Source organism: Nannospalax galili, unplaced genomic scaffold (genome assembly GCF_000622305.1).
Source record: "Nannospalax galili isolate Female #2095 unplaced genomic scaffold, S.galili_v1.0 scaffold285, whole genome shotgun sequence".
Lineage (NCBI taxonomy): Eukaryota > Metazoa > Chordata > Mammalia > Rodentia > Spalacidae > Nannospalax > Nannospalax galili.
Genome location: NW_008355157.1, coordinates 2623346 through 2646916, shown reverse-complemented (window position 1 = coordinate 2646916; position 23571 = coordinate 2623346). Strand labels below are relative to the sequence as shown.

The 23571-nt window shown below is 35.7% G+C and overlaps 1 protein-coding gene across 3 annotated transcripts in view; it reads right to left on the bottom strand.

The window, feature by feature from the left end:
• Positions 1–23571, bottom strand: part of Gphn (gephyrin) — a 578173-nt gene that overhangs the window by 161511 nt on the left and 393091 nt on the right. For all 3 annotated transcript variants that reach the window (XM_008852141.3, XM_008852142.2, XM_008852140.2), the window contains one exon: positions 7962–8004. In XM_008852141.3, the coding sequence (XP_008850363.1) occupies positions 7962–8004 (43 nt within the window). The remainder of the gene's footprint in view (positions 1–7961; positions 8005–23571) is intronic.

Here is a 23571-nt window from a genome sequence, read left to right as displayed (position 1 = left end):
AAGAGGCTGTCAGATCCCCTGGGACTGGAGTTACAGACAGCTGTTAGCTGCCATGTGGGTGCTGGGATTCAAACCCGGGTCTTCTTCAAGAACAGTCAGTATTCTTAACCACTGAGCCATCTCTCCAGCCCCAATAAAATATTTTTAAAAAGAAAAAGGGAAATATCAAATTGGTAGTTCTCACTAAAATTACAGCTTTATAATATCCTGAGACTAAATCTTTGGTTTAAAAGCAGTTCAAAGCTGTTATTAAAGATGCCAACGATTAGCTCTGGAGACAGAAAAGAAACACAAATGTGTTTTTTATTGTATTTAGCAGCACTAAGTGATCTCAAAAGAATGTTTCAGTTATCATCACCATTGCTCTGGTTTGTCTATCCTCTCTACAGAGAACAGTGTTGAAGATGGTATGTTGAAAGTAGAGACGAGGCCCTCACCAGACAACAACTCTGCCAGCTACTTGATCTTGGACTTTCCCATTTCCCAAAAATCTAAGAAACATTTTTTGCTTTTTGTAAATCATCCAGGCTATGGTTGTTATAGTCTAGGGAGGGAGATGAGAGGAGGTAGGTTTAAGAGAGAGGTGTTGAGACAAATTATTCTTTAGGTGACAGCTTTATTTATTAAGGGAGTTATGAACAACTTAGGTAAATAAGGCATCATGACAACATGAATTTCATAAACACAGGAGACTTCAACTTTGCCAAAGTGAGGTGTCTATTCTTTTTAAAAATATTTTTATTAATAGTTTGAACTTCATACAATGTATTTTGGTCATATTTTTCCTCCTTCCCAATACCTCCCATATCCACTCCCACTTCCCCATTAAAATTTGTGCTCTTCCTCCCATCCCAATTACTCTTGGGTGTGGAATCTGCCCTGGATTGTGGTTGACCTACTAGGGGTCACATCCTTAAAGAAAATGGACTCTTTCTCTCCAAGCATTTATTAAATAAATGGGATCTTTGTGGAAGAGGGGTAGAAGCAATGTAAGAGGTGTCCATTCTTAAAGGTTTTTGAAGGAGAGGGGAGGTCCTATATGACAAGGAAGCAGGCTTAGTTAACAAGTAGCCTATAATCTATGCCTCTACTCAGGTTGTGTGTGTATGTGTGTGTGGGTGAAGGGTGTCTAGGGTAAGGGGGAAGACTTGGCCCTTTGTGACTGAAAGGTCATCACAGGTAGCCTGTTAGCCCTTTGTAGCAATACCTGGAGAGGAGAGTGAGATTGCAGTGTGTGGGTGGGGGTGAATTGGTGGCCAGATTTGCTAAGCAGCAGTGTCTAAAGGGGCGGTGATATAACAGTGGTATTTTGTTATGTACCATTGTACATAATTCCCATTACGAGAAAGGTTTACTATATTTTATCTGCCACCAACACAAGCCTGATAAACTATAAAGGTGGGGCACAGACAAGAGTATGAACCTCAAGGTCTCCTGGAATATCTTCCAATAGATGTCACATAACTGCTCTCTATAGTGGGTTCTGAACATCTTGATCATTGCTTAATTTTGGATAGACTGAAATCTTTCTGTAACTCTTAACAGTAACAAAATTTACTCGATTCTCTGTTCTCCACCTAGGGAATTCTAACTTCTTGTTCTAGTAATAGAAGTACCCATTTGCTTGGTTTATTAAAGCCCTGCCACTTATTAAAAAAATTCACTGTCTATATTACCTCAAATCTTCAGGAACAGAGAAAACAATTAAAATTCTTAACATTAAATTAGTCAAATTCTCAGACTCCCGAGCTTCCATTCCCCATGGTACTGACTTTAATGCCAATGATACATAATCCTTCTCTTCATCAATTCTCCCACATGAATTAGTAACAGGGCCTCTAAGTCTAGGATTATGATCTTTCATTCTAAGCTCTACATTATTGCAAGCAGGCATTGCCAAATATTACAAGAGATTCAGGCAATATACCCAGACTTTCCTCAACAATTTCCTGAATGATCATTGCATAATCCCAAACTGACAGATCTGGTTTTCAGGAAAATACATCAAGGAAGGACAGTTGTGGAATCTCATTGGAAAGGATCTTATCATGTACTGTTAGCAATAATCACAAAATGTAACTCCAACAGCTTGATCTTTGAATCATGTTTCTCTATTAAAGGGGCAAAATAATCCACTCTTAAATTTAAGACCTGAAATGCAGATTTGTTTTTTCTTTTTGAGACAGGGTCTCATGTATCCCTGGCTGGCTGGCCTCAAGCACACTCTATAGAAAAGGATTACCTTGACTTTCTGATCCTACTGTCTCCATCTCCTGAATGCTAGGATTGTAGATGTAACCACACCCTGTTTTATGCAGTGCTAAGTGTGTGGGGGGGTGTCAGAGTCTCATGCATGTTAGGTAAACCCTCCATCAACTTACCTACATCTTAGCCCGCAAGCTGAGAATTATTTATTTATTTGTGTATATACATGTGCCTATGTGAGTTTATGTTCTCCATGCATGAGCAGCAGCCCACAGAAGCCAGAAGAGGGTATTGGATCTCCTGGAACTGGAGTTACAGACAATGGGAACCAAACCTGGGTCCTTTGAAGAATATCAAGTGTTCTTAACCACTGAGCCATTTCCACCCCCTTTCTGGGCCTTTTAAAAAGCATGAACCAAATAAATAAAGAAAATAAAGAGCTAGAGAATACAGATAAAAGTACGTAAGTAGAGGCTTCTTGTGAATCTTGTGTGGAAGCTTCCTCCATATTGGGTATGCCACTGTATCCTTCTGAAGTGTTCCTCAAAATTCTTAGGCTGAGGGGGCTGGAGTGGGGACCTTCTTGAGTACCAGCATGCATATGATACTCATACATACAGGCAAACACTCATACACATAAAATAAAAAGAAATAAATCTAAAAAAAGAGACCTACAAAGTAGGGAGGATTCTAAATGCTATGATTCAGTAAATAAGTGAGTGGGTTAGAAATTCCCATCAAGGCTAGAGAATTTCTCACTTGAAAGTTTCATAAGTTTGGAAAAGCAGTGATCCCTTAAGAAAAAATGTCTGGGACACCGACTTGACACAGTGGCCTTAACACAGATGACAGAGTATATGTGTTCCAGTGGTGGGGGGGGGGCTTTGGGGGCTTGTTGGTAGGGATGGGGGTATAAAGATGATTAAGATTGTTTGAGATGTTCTGTATGAAATACACAAAAATTCAGTAAAAATAAAGGAAAAAAAGAAATAATATATACTGCCTTAGGGTTAAGCATGTTGTTCTTACATTCCTGTAGAATTTTCTTAAGTTCCTCTGGAATTTTTGATATTACTTAAAAGATCCTCGAAACAAAGAAACCAATGAATTAAGCAATTTGACTAATAACCAGTTTTCTTATTTTATAGGCTGTTTAGATTGAATATAGATATCATTTTTAAGCTTAATTTAGACACTTTGGCTCCTGACTGAGAGAAAGACAATAAATTCTGATTATAATCTTTTCACATATGTGTAGCATTGTTCATATATCTGATCTCCAGAATCCTAAATGTTGATATACAGTTGTTGCAGCATCAAATGACTCAATAAATAAATCAAACGACCATACAACAATAAAACAGAAAAACTTGACACAGCTTCTCTTAGATGCCTGACATACTATTGTGATACTTCAAGCAGAGGAAAAGTATGGCCTTATCATATCCCTGAATGTCAAGGCTACCTTCAGTTCAAGCAGTAGAATGACCCTCTTCATGAGCATAATATTGCTATTTACTATCTTTATAAATACACCTTCCTGAACCTGAGACAGAACAGTAAGGGACAGGTGTTACTAAAAGGAAATTGGGTAAAATGGAGGTATTTAAATGGGAGCAGGAGAGGGAGGGTTATACAAGTAACTATGGGAGCAAAGGGGAAGAAGGAGCTCAAGATGGGGGGACCATAGGAGATAGGTATTATCTAGTGAGAAATAGGGAAAATGGGGGTATTTTAACTGGGGAGGGAGGAGGGACAGTTAGACAGGGAGAGAGAGGAGAGAGAAAAAATTCCCAGCTGGTGTAAAAAAATAGCGGAAATCATATTAGTTCAAAAACCTAGTGAAAAATTACACATACATTATCTCTACATGAGTCCATGTGCATAGCTGAAGGCTACATAACAAGAAACAGTGTGGGGCTGGAGAGATGGCTTGGCAGTTAAGAGCACAGGCTGTTCTTGCAGAAGACAGCACCCACATGGCAGCTAACTCAAGTTAAAGGGGATCTGATACCTTCTTCTGATCTCCGTGGGCATTGCATGACAAGAGTGCACTTACATACATGCATGCAATACACATCTACACATTAAATAATAAAAAAAGAATTTTAAAGAAACAGTGCCAGAAAGGAGGATCCTCCTTTTGAGTTGTTGGCCAGGGTAGTCCAAGAGATTCCCCAAATTACATAGGCTATTGCCACAACCTTTGAAGATAAAATTCTATTGCTGAAGACAAGACATACTTTGGAGACAGGACTTGGAGCAATGGAGGTGGAACTGACCTGGAAGTCACCTCCCTGAAGGTTAGCTCTCATAGTTTTGGAGAGCACTATGCAAGCTGCTAAGGGAGAACATCATCCAACCCCAGCTTTAAGGCCTAATAACCACAACAATGACAGGCACAACAAACTGTATTGGGGCAGTTGTGGCACTTTTATCCAGGGACGTTAGGGAACACTAACTTGACTCAATAGATCTTAACATAAATGAGAGAATGCATGAAATCCAGAGAGGGTGGTTATGGGAAGGTGCTGATGGGGAAGGGGGTAAAAGAGGACTAAGATGTGTATGAAATACACAAAAATTCAATAAAAACATATTAAAAATAAATACACCTTCCCGTAAAGATAAACATTGCCAATAACCCTATTGTTCATTCTAGAACATTTTGGAACAAGCCATCAACTCTTAAACAGAAAGTATCAAAAGACAGTTTAGCAAGGCTGTAACTCCCTTGCTGTCCTTCAGTACTAAGCAATTATGTTATAATTCTTTCCGCTACTCTGATTAAGCCCTCTTATTAAAAGATCTCCTTTAGGCCAAATGTCAAAATCTCCTACGTACTCTGACTTTGTCCTTTCCCCCTTGAGGTTCTAACATTAAAACTTTGTAAGAGGCATTTTCCATTTTTATAATGAGAACAAATTCAGCTTTTAGTTTTGTAATTTATTTATTTATTTAGATAGTCTTGGTATATAACCCAGGGTGACCTCAGCTCAACTTGGCTTCTCTGGTTCTGCTTCCTAAGTGTTGGGACTATGAACACTATGCCTAATTCAACTTTAGTTAACTGTTTTGATGATATTTTAATTTTAAGAATTGAGAGAAAAATGTTACTGCTTCCTTTGATAAAGTTATCGCTTCCTTAGGCAATTTAGATTAGTTATAAGTTCTACTTTTCTCTTCTCTCTAGGATACACTAACATATTGTGTCAACTAATTTTTATATATGGAAATACTTTCCTGAGGACAGCTAATTTAGTAAATAGGTTAAAGAATGATTAAGTAGAAAGAAAAAGAGTATACAAGAAGGATTAGTCACTTTGACCAAGGAAAATCCAGTGTTATCACAAAAGAATTTTCAAAAATAGTAATAGTTTACGTAAAAATGATATATTGGAGAGATGGCTCAGAGGTTAAGAACACTTTTTCTTGCAGAGGACCCAGGTTCAATTCCTAGAACCCACATGGCAACTAACAACTGTCACTCCAGTTCTAGGGGACCTGATGCCCTCTTCTGACCTTTAACCACCATACTCATTCCCAGTATGCATACTTCACTTCCCACCTATATTAATTTCAAGACCAAGAATAAATGAAAATTATTTATAATTCATGATAAAACATAATTTTAAAGTTCACTTATCTGTATTGTTTTATTTTAGTGAATATTCAATTACCACGGCTGATCCTTAGGTTTCTCAAACTTAGGTCTTAAGGATTATGGGATTTTATATCTCATTACTTAAAAAAAACATGCTTAGAGTCACATATGGAAAGTTGTGAAGGTATGCAATCTAAAGAGTCTGCTAGAACTTATTTATTTATTTATTTCTTTATCAGTGTTGGAGATTGAAAGCTGGGTCTCATTAACACTAGGGAAGCAGTTTTCCACTGTGCTACTAGCCTGCAATACCTCTAAAGTTCTTAGTGAAACAAATGCTTAAGGGTTTTGAGTGAACTTAACAGATTTAGAACATAAAAATAGGGAATATTTATACTATGTAAAATAAATATGAACTTTTACTTATGTAAAGCCCTCAAATACTCCTCTCACTTTTTTCCCCAAACTCTATAGCCTAGAATGGCTTCTATCTCTCAATTCTGCCATACTCTCCCTAGTGCTAGTATTATCGGTGATCAATTATTATTATTATTATTATTATTACTATTTTGTGTGTTATATGGGTGTGTGGTGGTGTTTTCACCCATACATGTGCAGGAGTCCTGAATACATTGGGTGTCTTAGTTTATCACTCTTTTCATCTTATTCCCTTGAGAAAGGTTCTTTTCTCCAACCTTTTATCTATCTATCTATCTATCTATCTATCTATCTATCTATCTATCTATCAATCATCTATCTATCTATTCATTTATTTTTTCTTGTTGTTGTTGTTTGTTTTTAGGCTGGCTAGCCAGTTACTAAGCCCCAGCAATCCTTTTGTCTCCATTCCCCACAGTGCGGGGTTACGGGTGTGCACAAGCTCATGCCCTACTCCTCCCCCTGCCCCCATCCTGGGCATTTGAACTCAGTGCTTTTACCCACTGAGCTATCTCCCAGTCCTCCAAGTATGCTTTGATTGTTAAATAATACTGACATTTTATTGGAAGAGTAAACCATCTCATTTACTAAAACTCTAATTAGTGTGGGTACCTAGTTGACCTATTTCAGTATGTTCCATGTCTACTTCTAATGAAAACCACCAGGAAGATCAGATGGTGATATTAAACTATTAAAATGACAAGAGAACAATAATAAAAGAATTAGCATTTATATACCATATATCTCAAGATCCCAAAGCTTTTATGGAAAATCATGTAATGTGACATCACTTTAAGGATTTAAGTACAGAAAAGCTATTTAGAGTTTCTTTTTATAAAATATGAAAATGTAGTTTGGAGAGATAGTGAGTAAGACCATTTAAGAGCACTTGCTGCTCTTGGACTGGGGTTCAGTTCCCAGAACCCACATGGTGGCTCATAACATCTGTAACTCTAGTTCTAGGAGATACAATGCCCTCTTCTGCCCTCCACAGGCACTGCACACACAAGGTTCACTTACATACATGCAGACAAAACACTCATCCACATAAAATAAAAATAAAATGCTTAAAAGAAACATGACTAAATATACAAAGTTCAATGACTTTCAAGTTAATACTGTAGTGACTGAATCAAAAGATTACATTAAGGATTCTTCATCTTGGTTCAGGGAACTATGTTCTAAAACATTTTGAGCATGAAAGCAAAAATCTTAGTGAATTCATATTCACAAGATGACTGCTATATCCTCTCACCTTTAAGATATGATCTCATTATATAACTCAGGTTGGCTTGAAATGTAGGATCTTCCTGCTTCATCTTCAAGTGCTAGGACTACAGCCATGCATGCCTAGTTTGCTTTCACTTTTGTGTTCTCTCTCTCATTCTCTCTCCTCGTTTCATGAATTTATAGTGTTATTTTAATGTACTCTGTTGTTTAATACCTTTGTGGCAATGAGGCAATGAAAACAGGAGGCTCCTCATCTTAGCATCACAAGGGAGTTCATTTCTACCCTAATACAAACAAATTCAATTTCTGTCAGTTTGAAAAAATAATTAGATTAAGGGAAATAATTATATTAAGTAATATTTTCAGAAGATGGATTTTTATACTATTCATATTCTTCATATAGACGTTCTCCATTGCTGTTCTTCATTTTTTTCTGTTTAACTTCAGTTTGTAGTTCAGCAGCCCACCTGAAATGAATACTTACTTGCTCTGAGAATGTTCTCCTTGCTGCTGCACCTGGACTGGACCTGCAGAAAGAGCATAAACTCAGTAATGTAGGGCTCATAACATGGATTTACAAATACGTATGTTTAATGGGCAAGCTCCTGAGGTCTAGGAGAAAAGGTTTTATTTATCTCAAGTATCATGTTAGTAAAAGTATATTACATTTTTCTCATATACCTTTTCTTTACTTAATAAAAGACTGAGTTCTAGAGAAATATTTCAGGCACATTATTATAAATTGGACAGAGATAATACCCAAGGCAATTTATAGGTATGTGAGAGCAGTCCTCTATATTTGTGTGTTTCATATCTGCAGATTCAACAAACTGTGGATCAGAAAAGAAGAAAAGAGCAACAACAACACAAAACACTAGCACCACCATTTGCATCTGTTCTGAATGTGGGGCCTTTTATTCCTTGTCATTATTCCTTACAGAATACAGTATAGCAAATATTCACATAGCATTCATATTACATTAGGTCATAAAATAGAGGTGTGGCTCAATGGTAGAGCTCTTGCCTATTAGATATGAAATAAAGTATATGGATGGATGTACTTAGGCTATATGTAAATAGTATATGCCATTTTATTAAACAAAGAACTTAGGTACCTTTAGATTTTGGTATTCACAGGTTTTGAAATTGACTTGCCATGGTACTGAAGGATGACTACATATGGAAAAATTCAATATACTGCATATTCAGTTGTGAATACCAATCCTCAATCTTAAGTTATTCTGCATATGTCTTGACTACAATAATAATGAAATCTAAGTAAAGTTATGATAAAATGTTCTAGTCATTTTTACTATATATACATTAGTAAGTGAAGACAGAATTCCTTATATACAACATTTCCTTTTGATAATAACCTTTGTAATATTGATTATAATAATATTGGCTATGATGGATGTTTTTGTTGGCAAGCAATTAAATTGAGCTCTATTTACTGGTTTTTACTGTGTTTAGAATTATCAATTAGAAGGCCTTACACTTTGATTCAAATATTTAGGTCAAAGTGGAGCATTCTTTTGAAGGTTACAAAACTGCTTTATTCAACAGCTATGCTGGATTACTATGCTGTTAATTTCAGACATAACTGTATTCAAGGTCCACACCTCTTCCTCCCACTCTACAGCAGCTTGCCCCAAATGGATATATACACAACAAATTAATTTCTATATCTTAACACAATCTACTATTTTATGAAAAAATTTATGAAAGGAATGTTGTAACTTAGGGTGGGTTATGGTTGTCCTTCCCTGAAAAAAGCAACTGTTAATGTTTAAAGAAATAACAAAAATGTCATGAACAGACAAGGGAAAACAAATAGCAGAATAATGACAAATAAATAAATCTAAAGACACACACATATACACACACACACACACACACACACACACAGCCCAAAAGGAGGCAAAAACAAACAAACAAAACAATACAAATGTTAGCTATTCTCTTTTGGCCCAGATTGCTTGAGTAGCTGAAGTACAGTACAGTGAAGACCCTAATTGAGAATGTAAAATTCTCACATTCTTTTACTTGGACATCTTATTGAAAAACAATTCTGGACCAAATGGGAAGTAAATTAGTAACAGCTCAAAGAAAATAATATAGGGAGGAAGATATGAGACTAAGGAAAAGAAAAGGCATAGAAAGTAAGAAAGAAAATCTACAGGACAAAAATCTAAAGGCATGGGCTTACATATGTAAATGGAAAATGTTCTACTATTTCTTATTGAAAGCTCACATCAAGAAGAATGAACTTTCTGCAAAATAAATACAGAAGTTTGCATAACATGGAATGAAAATAAGTGTAACTATATCACTACAGCCTTAAAGGAGAAAAGAAACATATACCAACAGCCAAATTAATAGACACGCTTAATCAAGAGAGAAACTACATTTGAAAAAGTGACTCGAACACAAGAGAAAGCTAAAAGCATGGGAAGAAAATCTGGGAGAGAGAGAGGAGAATGTAGAAAGACAAAAACAGTTCAAAGAAGTCAAATGGAAGTCAAGGAAGTCTTCAACAAGATGTGAAACAAGATGTGAAGGAGTCCAAACCCATAGCGCAAAGCAATGTTTGCGAATGGAAAATAGCTCCTTTGGTCAGTAATAGTTACTCTTAAGTCGTAGCCTCTATTCCTCCAGAGTTCATCTTTAAGCCCTTCCAATCTAGAGTGGAGCTAGTGTATGGATAGAAACAAGAGATTTACAATGAACAGTGCAGTTCAGATGAGTAGTTCAAACTGTCTCATAAATGGTCAACAGATTTACATAATGTCTATTATATATACTAGATTATGTATATTAATGGGAATGGTGGTGAAAAACTATCTGATATTTTCTAAACAAACCAAAGCAAACCAAAACATGTTTTCTCTTTTGGTAAGTGGCTTAAATTAACAAAAAAACCCACAATCATTTGTAACACAAATAAGGAAACCCATGTTGCTTTGTTATACCTCAGTGTAAAATCATGTATTTCAAATAGCTTTAGAGGAGATACTTGACTAATGAAAATAATTCAGTTCTATGAAATATGAGCATTTACCAAGGTGTAGTGTAATTGTTTTCCCATTTATGTTACATTGGCTGTTTGAACCAGATGTGAGGGAAATAAAAATAAAATCAGTAATCACAAGACTTCCTTTACTTTAGTGATCCTGAATGTGTATATTTAAAAAAAAGAGGAAGGCAATGCTTTTAAACTTTATTGTGCATGTATTGAATGGCAGTGTGCTATATAGCTGATCATATTTATAATATTTTACTTAATTTTAATAAAATCTCAATATAAAGGATTCTGCCTAATACAATGTAATATAACTTAAAGGATAAAGTTTAGAACATAATTTAATTTAATTTTTATTTTGTTACTCTGCTTTCAAACAGTAGGGAAAAAGGAATGTGTGAGAAACAAAATTAAACTAAGACTATGGATGAGTATTAAATTACTCAGTAGAAAAAAAATGAGAGCGGTTGAATGAAGGGTATATAATTGGATCACCTAACTACTTAATTTTATTGAGTCATGTTATTTTACTACAGTTAACATCTGACTGATTTTATAGTATAGATAGTTTTCCTTTCCATATAGGAATCAAAACTAAAACATGTAGAAACAGTATATTTTATTAAAGTAAATGGAGGAAACGAAAAAAAATGAGACTAAACACACAGGTATTCATTTATTAATTAAGATAGCTTTGAGACATCAAATCATTTATTTAAGCATGTGTTTACATGTGTAGTATATTTTTTTCTGAAGATCATATTGTCTGCTAAGAAATCTTAAAATATGAAACAGGAAACAAAAGGAGGGACAGCACATAATAAATGGCAAGGAACAAAAGCGAAAATGCCTTTAAGAAGCTGAGAAAATTTTAACAAACAGCCACAATCTTTAGAGACAGAGAAATCACTTACCTTATGCTTAGGTCATAACAAGAATACCACAGTGTTTAAAGTCAGCTCTTTATTATGGGAGGTATAATTGAAAGCCATAGGTTATAATAACATGAATTGCTACACAAAAATGAAGACTTTTTCAGCCCAACATGAAAAGCTAACTCTTAGGGGAGAACATTTTAACTTACATTTAATGCAACATGAACAACAACTGAGGGTAAAAATGTCAAAAGACACCAACATAATGTCACACCAAAAAGAGAAACATCTCAATCTCTCAGAACACAGAAGATTAAATGTGATTATAATTTGTGATATATAAGGGAAGGCACATCATTCTAATGGTGAAAGATGCATGCATAATGTATGACCATTCATATATACCCCCAGCCCCAGCCCACTCATACACAGAGAAGTCCACTAAGATACAGGGAAAAAAATGTAGTGCCAAGCTGTATGAAGAAAGCAGGACACACGGAAGCGCAGCAGTGGTCATGTGATTTGAGAGGTGTTCTTCCCTTAAACCATCCCATCACCATGCTCATTTTAAAGAAGCCAGGAAAAGATCCCCTTTCAATGCTGCAGTAGCTACGAGCCCCCAGCTTGAAGCTAGTGTGTGGAATTTTGATCACCGTTCCCTGCGATGTCAGGGGCTCTCCATTGGAAGCCAGATGTGTAAGAATAGTTAGTGGGGGTATTATAAATGTCAAAAACAAACCCTTTCCTTCTGCATTTCACAGAAATGAAGAGGGAAACAAACAAAACCAAGCCCATGTTAAGAACAGGTTCATAATAATAAAAGGAAGCATAAATATTTAACTGAGGATCACATTTGATTCTATGTTAACACAAATCAGGTTTCACGAAAACTGCTTCTATTTTGCTGCTCACCAGGTTTATTCATATTCTTTCTTTTAGAAATGCTATAGAGCACAGCTCACATGGAAAAATCCTGAGCAGTTAAGTCAGATGGGGTCAATATCAAGAATAAATTATTTTCTCTGATGGACATTAAGAAAATCCTTTATATTTTTAGCATGACTAATACTTGTTCAGTAATCACACTTTAAATTACAATTAAGATTCCATATAATTCTTTAATTATATATGAGAAGTTATCTGGTTTGGAAAGGTACAATGCAACTTTTTGTCACTGTTAAAAATAGAACAAAACAAAAAACAAAAAAGGCTATCCATTTTAGAAATTATAGACTTAGCTCTCAATAAATCTTACTTAAAATATGGGCTGATCCTATCAAGAATAGGGTTAGATCAACTCATCAGAAAGAAATTCAATTTTTTCCTGTTATTGATGGTTAACTTTGTTAATGATACTTAACGTCATATAGCTGATTCTTTTTCTATGAGATTAATATTGATTCATGGATGGCATCTCAATTTAGTTAGCAAATTTGTGACTACTCAAAGACTATGTAGTGATTTTGCCATATTTCTCTCTCTCATTTTGTTCTTAGCAGGCCAGAATTGCTTGACTTTTCCTGTAGCATGGCTTCACCATTTTAGGTGGTGGGTTCTCCCATAACCTTCGCTTTCTCATGGGAAAAATAAAAATTTTTGTGGGGCTCAAAGGAACTAAAATATATATTACAGATGTGAAGCTATAATGAGGGAAATGAATGTCAGCAATTGTTATAAGTGGATTCATGGACAGTTGTGACATATCCTGTGATTGTACATCTTTCATTTTTCATTGTAATTTCCCCATTAGCTCAAAATGGAAGCAAGCTCTTGCTTTTGGTCCAAAGGGGGGGAAACAAAACAAAACAAAGTACCATTGTATGTTTATCATTGGGATCAGTCAGAAGTTTTCAGAAATGTCATAGCCACATGGCCGAATGTAAGAATGTAAGTCATATAATTGAAAGCATGGAGCAAATTCTAAACTACCTCTTCTTTTTTAGACCTTAGACAAACTTCTGATCCAAATTCTATTTGTCTTTTAAGGTTCTGCTTAGATTATAGCGACTTCAAAAGTATATTCCCCAAGTTCCTCAACCACAGATAATGTTATCATAAAATCCAGTAATTTAAAATATATAGCTTAGTGACTTTTAATAAGCTTAAGTGGTTATACTGACATTTCCATAATCTGGGTTTAGATTTTCCTAAATTCTTGAAATATCTTATTTGAACCTTTATCATAGGAATTAACAAGCTTATCCATATTCTAATTATTGATATGAATCCCCAAAGAGACTATAGTCTTCAAGAGAGGATCATGACTAATTCCTTTTACATTTTTCATTATGTCAAATATAGTGTTTTGCGTAAACATTTGCTAAATCTGAATGCATATTTTGGAGTAATTACTGTTCTTTTCAATCTCAGCAGACTAAAATTTACTTTTGCTAGCATAAGTACAATTATAGTCAGATCTGTAGTAGGTAAGCATATTTTATCAGCTTACAAAGGACTTTTACTCTTTGGGCCAGATAGTAGTAAGAGCTATAATATAAAAATCAACCGGATTCTGGGTACTGTATAGAATGGCCTCAAAAATTTAGGAAATGCATTACTATTGGTGTTTACCAAATAGTGACATGTATGGTACAATAAAATATAGAAAGCTTTCTATATTAAGTGTTTTAGGTCAGGTTAAGTAGATACTTTACTTCCAAGAGAGCAGGAAGTTCTATTACTTCATATGGTTAGGTGAATAGAATGGCAGAAAGACAGTGCTGATGTGTCATGATTTTTTCTTTTTTTTACTTTAATTATTAAAGTTAAGAGTAACCTGTCTCTGAAAGTACAAACTTCCTTGAGTCATAAAAAATTCTTAAGAGGAAGAGAAAATGGGCCTCATAGATAGCGACTTGGATTGTTTGCTTTCTTAGCCTATCCCAAAACAGATGGAAAGTTTTATCTCAAGAACATTAGGCCAACAACTTTATAATATTCGAGTTCTAAGTCTTATTTTCTTTTTTATTCACGTCTTATATAAACATGAGGAATTGGTCTAGGAAGTACCCTCTCCATAGACGCATTCCTTTTTGACTTTAACAGATTAAAATGGATACAAGAATTTGGCTCCACTGAGCCCAATGATTGTTTGTTTTTAATTAAATTTATGAATTCACAACACATATTAAACTGAAAAACGTAGAGTTTTTGGCTTACTTGGGACATAGTACATAGCAGGATAAAGGAAAATAATTTAGAGTCCAGTAGTTTCCTTTCCTTATCTCTTTGATCTTGGACATGACATTTAACCTTTGGAAACTTTAACTTCCTGATATTTAAAATGAGGGAAATTAACTAGTATGTGAAAGTGAAAAGAAAATGAAAATAGCAGCACAAATTCAAGTCACTATTACTATCCTGATCAGATATTCAGTCAGCTGTGTTGTATGTGGGTAGAATCTGAGACACATGACAGAAAAATATTTCCCACAGATAAGCTATGAATCAGTGACAACAGACTATAATTGCCTTTCTTTTTTATTGTAGTAAAGCTTCATAAAAATGCTGAATAAAAGTTTGAGATTCTTGTGCAAGGATTAATCTACTGTGCTCTATGTATTTAGTCAGGTATCGCCTCTGTATGGGTCTTAGTTTCTTCATGTATAAAACGAAGATGACTTCAGGTGTTTTAAGTAAAGTCAACAGGACATTTAAAGAACGCTTCTGAAGAATCAGGGGTCCATTCACTGGGAAGGAGAAAATTACAAATCTTTACATTCAGTATTGCCTTTGTGTTGGCGAGAAACCACAAAAATATTAAAGAAAATTTTTACTTCAAGTTGTTATGATCTTAAAATATCATTTATGTTCAACATAATTTCAGGTTATACTAGTTACTAAGCCTGTTTGTGCAATTTGCTACTTAATGCATTTAAAGAAGCTTTATTATATCATACTTGGTTTTAAAATATTTTGATAAAAATTTAAATTTATTTTGTCTTCTTCGCAATGAACTCTGTAGGCTCTGAGAATACCCAATGAGTCCAATGCAGAAGCAAAGCCCAAAACTGCTGTAACAGATAATTTTCAAATCTCCTTTTATTTGTAGGCTTTTGTGGTCCTGAGAAACTTTTTCCACTTTGTCTTTTTAAAGCAGATTTATTTTTATTTATGCGCATGCATGCGTTTGTGTGTGTGTGTGTGTGTGTGTGTGTGTGTGTGTGTGTGTGTGTGTGTGTGTGTGTGTGTGTGTGTGTGTGTGTGAGTGTGGGAAGTATCCACGAATATCCAAGAGGGCATCAGATCTTCTGCAGATGGAGTTAGAGGTGGTTGTGAGCCACTTGATATGGGTGTTGGGAACTGAACTCAGGTCTTCTGGAAGAGCAGAAAGCACTCCTAACCATAGAACCATGTCTTCGGGCTCTATTCTCTGTCTTTTATCAGACAATATAGTTAAAAAGTCCTTTAAAAAATATACAAAACTGATGACTGAATTAACCAGTTGCCCATTTAACAGACCACAAGAAATAAAAAAGAAAATGGTTACTTAAAGAAGTTATAAAAACCTTAGATTAGGGGCTGGAGAGATGGCTCAGAGCTTAAGAACACTAACTGTTCTTGAAGAAGACGGTTCAAATCCCAGCACCCACATGGCAGCTAACAACTGTCCCTAACTCTAGTTCCAGGGGATCCAACAGCCTCTTCTGTCCTCTGCAGGCATTGCATGACACGGGTGCATTTACCTACATGCAGGCATAACACTCATACACATAAAATAAAAATAAAATATTTCAAAAAACTCTTAGATTAAAAAAATTGTTTCACATGCTTTTCCTCCTAGTTTAATGATTAAATGGAATACTCATTTAATATTTATCCCATTTAAAATTCTCTAATCAAAGATGACCTTACACACCACACACCACACACACACACACACACACACACACACACACACGTTTCCATAATGAATTTTTTGAACTCTAAGTCATTTGCTGCTTAGAGATGGAGAGTAACAGTATTATTATCAGTATATAACATAAGCTTCTTTAGGCATATGGATATTTATATGCAAAATAATTTTAGAAATATTTTTTCAGGGGACCATTCTTTTTTAAGATTTATTTAGTGGTGTGTGTGTGTGTGTGTGTGTGTGTGTGTGTGTGTGTGTGTGTGTGTGTGTGTGTGCGTGTGAATGTGAATGTACAGGTTCCTATGGAGGCCAGAAAGCAGTGTCGGATCCCTTGCAGCTGGATTTACTGGTGGTTGTATGCTGCAAGATGTGAGTGCTGGGACTTGAATTCTGGTACTCAAATTGAGTAGTAAGTGCTCTTAACTGTTGAGCCATTTCTGTAGCTCCAGAGGACCATTTTTAAATGTTTCCCAATGTGATATGAATTTGTATTGCCTTAAATTCCATCGAATTTTCCTAAGTCCTTATACAAAGAAACCTCTTTTTAAATAATGACTTCTAAAAGAAGCTGGAACTTCTAGAGGTTACACAGAGGATGAAGTTAATTATAATTACCACAGAAACTAAAGCTTGTATGTTTATGGGTAACTCTATAAGCTCTTTATCCATTACTAAAGAAAATAGTATAATATTAAAGCACATATAGTACATACCTAAAAATAAAACTGGTTCTAGCCATGACTTAAGGAAATATGAATTTGAACATCAATATTGAATCTAATTTTTCTTATATACAGGTTTAATTCTAAACTGAGTCATTCTCAACAGCTTGCGGAAAATGCAAATCTCAGGCTGATCTCCCACTGGTATCAACATTTTTGATTTGGTGTTTGTGCTGAGAATTCCATTTTATTTTAATCTTTCTGTGTATGTGTGTTTTCACATGCGTGCGTGCTTGTGTTCATATGTGTGTGAGAACATACGTGCATGGCATGCATATGTAGGTCAGAGGACAACATCAGGTGTTGGCTCTTACCTTCCACCTTATTGGAGACAGGGTTTCTTGCTCACTGTTGCCTATGCCAAGGCTAGCTGGCCCAGAAGCTACTGCAGAGACTACTATCTCTGCCATCCAACTTGCTGCAGGAGTTCAGGGACTACAGATGTGTATTGCTGTGTATGGTTTTTCATGGGCTCTGGGGATCTGAACTCAGATCTTCATGGTTGCCCAACAAGTGCTTTACCTACTGAGTCATCTCCCCATCCCTGTTATATGGTTTCACTGCTTATCCTTTTAAACCAATGACGGCTATATTTCAATATTAGTTGAAAAAGCTGTGACTTATTTCTCAAAATGCTTAATCAGCATCTAACAGGCACATGGAAGATATACAAAGACAAAGCTATGTCTATACTATATTAGCGAAGTAGCAATAATTTAGAAAATGTGTAGGTGGTTCCTTTGTGAACTAGAGATAAAAGCTGAGCTTTCTGAAATCTTGTATCACAGCAATGAGTGGTATATGTTGTGTTGTTAATCAAGACTCCCATGATCATATGGAGTAAAACATTAACAAGTACTGTTTGGTATTATTAATAGAGTTTTATTTGTGTTACATTGGTCATTTTGAGTTTCTCTGAATGCTCCAGTTTTGAAGTATCTGGGCTAAATTAAGGACAAATTAAATGGAGAAAACCAACTGCTGATCCAATTGCACTTGCAGTGTATAGAGAAAAGGTAACTGTGTCTAAAGTTAATTAAAAAAAAAACCGGTAAACTCATGACTCATATACAAATATAAAATGAAAATGTGCCAAATATTTTAGATAAAATATCAATGAAAGATTCTAAAACATGTTCAAAATACACACACACACACACACACACACACACACACACACACACACACACCCCGCCATCAGGAATGTTAAACTGAATTTGCAGACAGAGCAATTGATCAACAATAAGGTAAAACTCACTGTGTCTCCAACTGGACACACTTTGCATTTCTGTAAGTTAGGATCATTTGAACTACTTGTCTACCATGACTTGGTGTTGTGGTTATACTTCAGAAAAGGAAAGGCAGAGAAGTGACCCAAATGGTGCCCTAGACAGGACAGCCAGTATTCTTTGTTGTCTGCTTTAAACTCTTTCACAATTTTATTTGATATATTTAAGGGTTGGAAACTTTATATTAATTATTAAATTCTAGTTGAATCAATCCTCTACTGAATATCTTTGTTTTCTAAGATTGTATGAAATTCCTGATAGCCACTTTAAATGGACTGCAGTTTTTTTTCTGTAATATTAACATAGTTGACAATATTTTAAAAATGAGTGTTATAACACATTAGATTTTTTTGATTTAAGATATAATCCTAAAGGCTTAATACGTAACACTACTTGTGTGTATATGATGCTGAGGATTTGGGACTTTGCATGCTAAGAAGTAATCGATCACTGAGTTACATTCCTAATGCTGCAACACATTTTTGTAGTTTTCTTTTAAAGTTCTTTGAAAATTCAGTTTGAATAATTAACCTCATCTTGCCAAGATTCAGTCGAGTCATAAGGAAACAAGAATACTTTATCTCCTAAATGAATAGAAACGTAACATTTGGCATAATCTAGACAGTGCATTTTTTGAACAAAGCTTCATTTTAGACACCTTTTATTCCAAAGAAAAATCTAAATAATTGTAAATAAGAAAAAGTGTGAAGGTTAGGGGACTTTTTTTTTTTTTCTTTCGGTCTTATTGAGGCAGGATCTCCCTCAAGCCCCAGATGGCCTGGAACTCACTATGTAGACCAGGGTGGCCTTGAACTCACAGAGATCCACCCACCTCTGCCTTCCAAGTGCTGGGATTAAAGGCGTGGGCCACCATACCTGGATTAGGGACATTCTTTTTTATAGCATTGTTAAATTACACTTGTATATGGTTTGAGCTGCTTCAGCTCACCCTCATTCATTCTCTTGCATAGCTGGCATTTACACCATTTACACTACTAATTCTACTCTCTCACACTACTGCCTGTTTACACTCAGATCACTCATTCTCTCTCAGAATGAGCAGGATTGGTCTGATTACTTTAGATATGTGTGAATTTTCTCCCAATATAAGCTATAGGTCCAGAGAGTTATGCCTAATTGATAAACTAGAGATGTAAGTTCTTTAAACTTTAAAGCACTAGTTTCAATATATATATGTATACATATATATACTAATTTATATATATATGAATGAAATCAGGATAATACTATTCATTTATTGAGTACTTCTTGAGTGCCTACCCAGTGCCATGCTCTGATTTAGATGCAGGTGGAAAACATAAACAAGGCTGACAAGAAGTTTCTTACCCTGGAACAGCCTATTAAATGTAGAGAGATAACAGCACTTTAGAAAGAACATAAATCAGATCATTTTGGACACCAATATGTGTTATAAAGAAAATAAACTCAATAATGAGACAAAAAGTGACGAGTGACTAGGTATAGCTATTTCAGCTAGAGTGGACAAGGAAGACTTCTCTGAATCAAGTCAGACTTGAGGTAGTCAGATGTGTATTGGGGGAAGAATTTCTAAGGCAAAGGGAACTACTAGTATCATGCAAGGCTCAAGTGCATTCTTGAGTTACCATTTCATGAGATTATTTTGAGAGTTAATAAAACTAATTCAGGTATAACATTTGATGCTATACTTGACATTTAGCAAAGGAGAATTATGTACTGCTCTGATGATAACTGGGTTGATAGTGATGATGGCTACAAACTTATACCACTAACCAAATGTAGGTACTGGAACTATTCTCAATTTCTTCTGGCCTAGAATTGTTCACAACCTCTCCCAAATCACATAAGATTTGCAATTGGTGAGATGGGGCCAAAGATGGGCAACAGAAAGAGACATAGGTGTTCAGACTTAGAGTTCCAGAAAAATGAGACAAAATATGCCTTTTGGAAAGTATTTGATACAAAGTTATTTCTGATAAAAGAGAAAATGTGGCTTGAGTTGTAGCTCAGTGGTTAGAGCCTAGCATGCACGAAGCCCTGAGTTCTAACCTAGTACCATTAAAAAACGGGAAAGAAAAGAGGGGACTGAGCAAATGAGATTTACATGAGACTGTCAATATCAATAAGCCTTTTAGATTATATTTTCTTAATTTAGAATTTAGAATCATAAGTATTTTCATATACTTTTTACTCTAAAAGCAAACAAAATTCCAATTTTTTTTACTCATTTTAACAAAAATTGTATTTTTCACTAAAGTATATATACATTTACTTATAAGTGTATGTATAAAGTATACACACATCAATATTTATTTTTAAATATTTTATTTTTATTTTATGTCTATGAGTGTATTGCCTGCATGTGTATAAGTGCACCTGTGTTGTGCAATGTCCATGGAGGTCAGAAGAAAGTATGAGATGGCCTGGAACTGGAGTTATGGACAGTTGTTAGCTGTCATCTGGTTCTGGGAAATGAACCTGGGTCCTCTGTAAGAGCAGCCAGTGCTCTTAATCACTGAGCCATCCCTTCAGTCCCTCACTAAGTATTTCTTGAACTAAGAATTCCATTTAATTTTAATTACTGTCTTAGACAGTTTTACCATTGAGAAATCTGCTCCTCTTGAGGCTACTTGAGACAGTTCTGCTGTGCTTTGCATTGCTTGTATATTACAAGAGGAATAGAAGCCAAAGTACAGAAACTCATCCACAAGCACTTTTCCAATTTTTAAAACTTACCACATGTCATGTCAACTGTTCTTAAAGTTTTCCCACAATTCTTCAAAGATAATTCTTTCATATATATGTATATATTTACTTATTACTTCTCTACTTTGGATTATTTATAGAATTTCCTACTCCTTTCCAATTCACCATTCTCCTATTTTTCCGCTAAATATAAACAATAGATAACTCAGGAGGAACAAATGGGTGACTTCTACTTTCTCATGCTCATCTTTACTTAATATATGAAAAATAAGACTATTTAAAATGAAGCATGCATAGAAACTACTATTGAAAATGACAAACATTTTCAAAATCCAAATCATTTATTACGACAGAGTGGTCATTATATTATCACTTAAATAATCTTATTCAACTGTTGATAGATTTAATTCAAACCAACAAAACATTGCTCCTCAGTTCTTCCCTCACATATATATCTGCAGTAAAATATTTGGGATCACTTTCCAGATCTGTAACTGTGGACTCATTATCTTTTAACGCAACTAAGCTGAAAAAGGAATATATATTCAATTTATAAAGTTTACTGACAGAAAGTTTTATGATTTAGAATTTTATTGTTGTTGAAATATCTTATGATTTATTTATCCAAAGGACCACTCCTAAATTCCTGTTAGCTCTATGGAGAATTTAGAACTTAGGAAGAGTATATTTGAATACTAAAGCAGCTATGCACATTCCATTTTGCTTCTTTAAAGCAAACATATATCCAGATTCACTTTAACAATAATCATTAGGGATTATTCCATTTCTTAGTGACTAAAATGTTGTAAAGGAAAAGGAGAAACATCTACATAATCAGCAATTTCTAATGAGAACAACAATACACTTGCACATACATACATACACACAAAAACTAAAATGAAAAACAGGAAAAGATGAATGAGAGGGAATGCTAGAGAGAAAGGTGGTAAATGTAAAGAAGGTAATCAAATGATGATGTGGGGGTTATTTCCCTTTTTACATTTCTTACTTTAAGCTTAAAAATAAGTGGCTCTGGATATTGTTACTGAATGTGTTAATGCTGTAATGAAATGCTTCTTCTAATCATGTCGTTATTAAATAAATTAATTAAACAAATTAAATAAATGACAAAGAGCTAGTCTCTCTCCTGGGCAAGTCCATCGTGCCCTCTGAGCCTTGACTCCCCAGGCCTCATTCACCCTCCCATCTCCCCAGCCTGTCTCTCCTCCTAGCCTGGGTACTGCCCCATTCCTTGTCTTGGCACCAAGACACCTGGGAACCACCACTGCTTCCTGATTCTTTGCATCCAGACCAACCCAGTTCCTTCTCGCAGTCCCCAGTAGCCGTCGGCCTGGTCCCGCCCACACCTCCCTTTGCTTCCCTGGTCCTGCTCAACCCGCCAGCCTCTCTCCTGGCCTGGGTACTGTCCCATTCCTTGTCTTAGCACCCCAGACACCAGGGAAACCACCACTGCTTCCGGATCGCTTGCATCCAGAAGAACCCAGTTCTGTCTCGTGGTCCCCAGAAGCCCTCAGGGCCTGGTCCTGCCCTCACCTCCCTCTGCTTCTCTGGGCTGCACAACCGGCCAGCATCTTTCCTGGACACTGGGGATGACCTCTTGGCTTCCTGATCCTTTGCATCCAGACCAACTCAGTTCCTCCCTGCAGTCCCCAGGAGCTCTTGGGGCCTCTTCCAACCCCCAACTCCCTTTGTACCTCAGGATAGCATGGCCACCAGCTGCCTGAGACCAGCATATTTCATGGGTCCTGCTCCCAGGCCAGTCCAACCCCAAATTCTGGATGACAACGCCTTTCCTGAAGGGATCTAGACCTTAGGAGAAAGCCTGAGAGCATCTGATCCTCATCTGACTTGGGCCTCTGTGGGAACTCCTGAAGACAAAAGCAATATGGCCACTCCAATATAATATCAAAAGAGAGAACCAGAAACTTAGATGAAGCAGCTTTTCATGTGAAAAAGTAAACCACAAAGGCACATAAAGTTTACAGAAAGAAGCAGACCTAAACTTGAAGGCTTGAGTCTCACACAAGAATCAGAAGTACAGAAGAAATTCACATGTCAAAAATCACAGAGAAAAAATAATAACATGAAAAAACAAAATAACATATCCCCACCATATACTAATAGTCCTCTAGAGGAGCACAATGAGAACCCCGTAGAGATAATGCAGGACATGGAACTGAAAAGAACAATCATAAACATAATAAAAGAATTCAGTGAATTTAAAGAACACACAAAGACATCAAAGAACTGAAGGCAGATAGGGATAAACTTCTGAATGAATTCAGAAGAGAGCTAGAAATATTTAAGACAACTCAGGCTGAAACAAAGAACGAAGTGAAACACTCCATAAGCAAATTAGAAACGACAGGAGAACGCCTCGCCAATAGGATGAATGAAATGGAAAGCAGATTTTTCAAATACAAGAAGTCTATAGAACACCAAACAGACAGGACCAGAAAAGAAACGGTCCATGGCACATCATAAGTAAAAACGCTAAACACACAGAACAAAGATACAGTACTGAAAGCTGCAAAAGAAAACCAAGTCACATATAAAGGAAAACCCATTAGGATTACAGCTGACTTTTCAGTGCAAACTATGAAA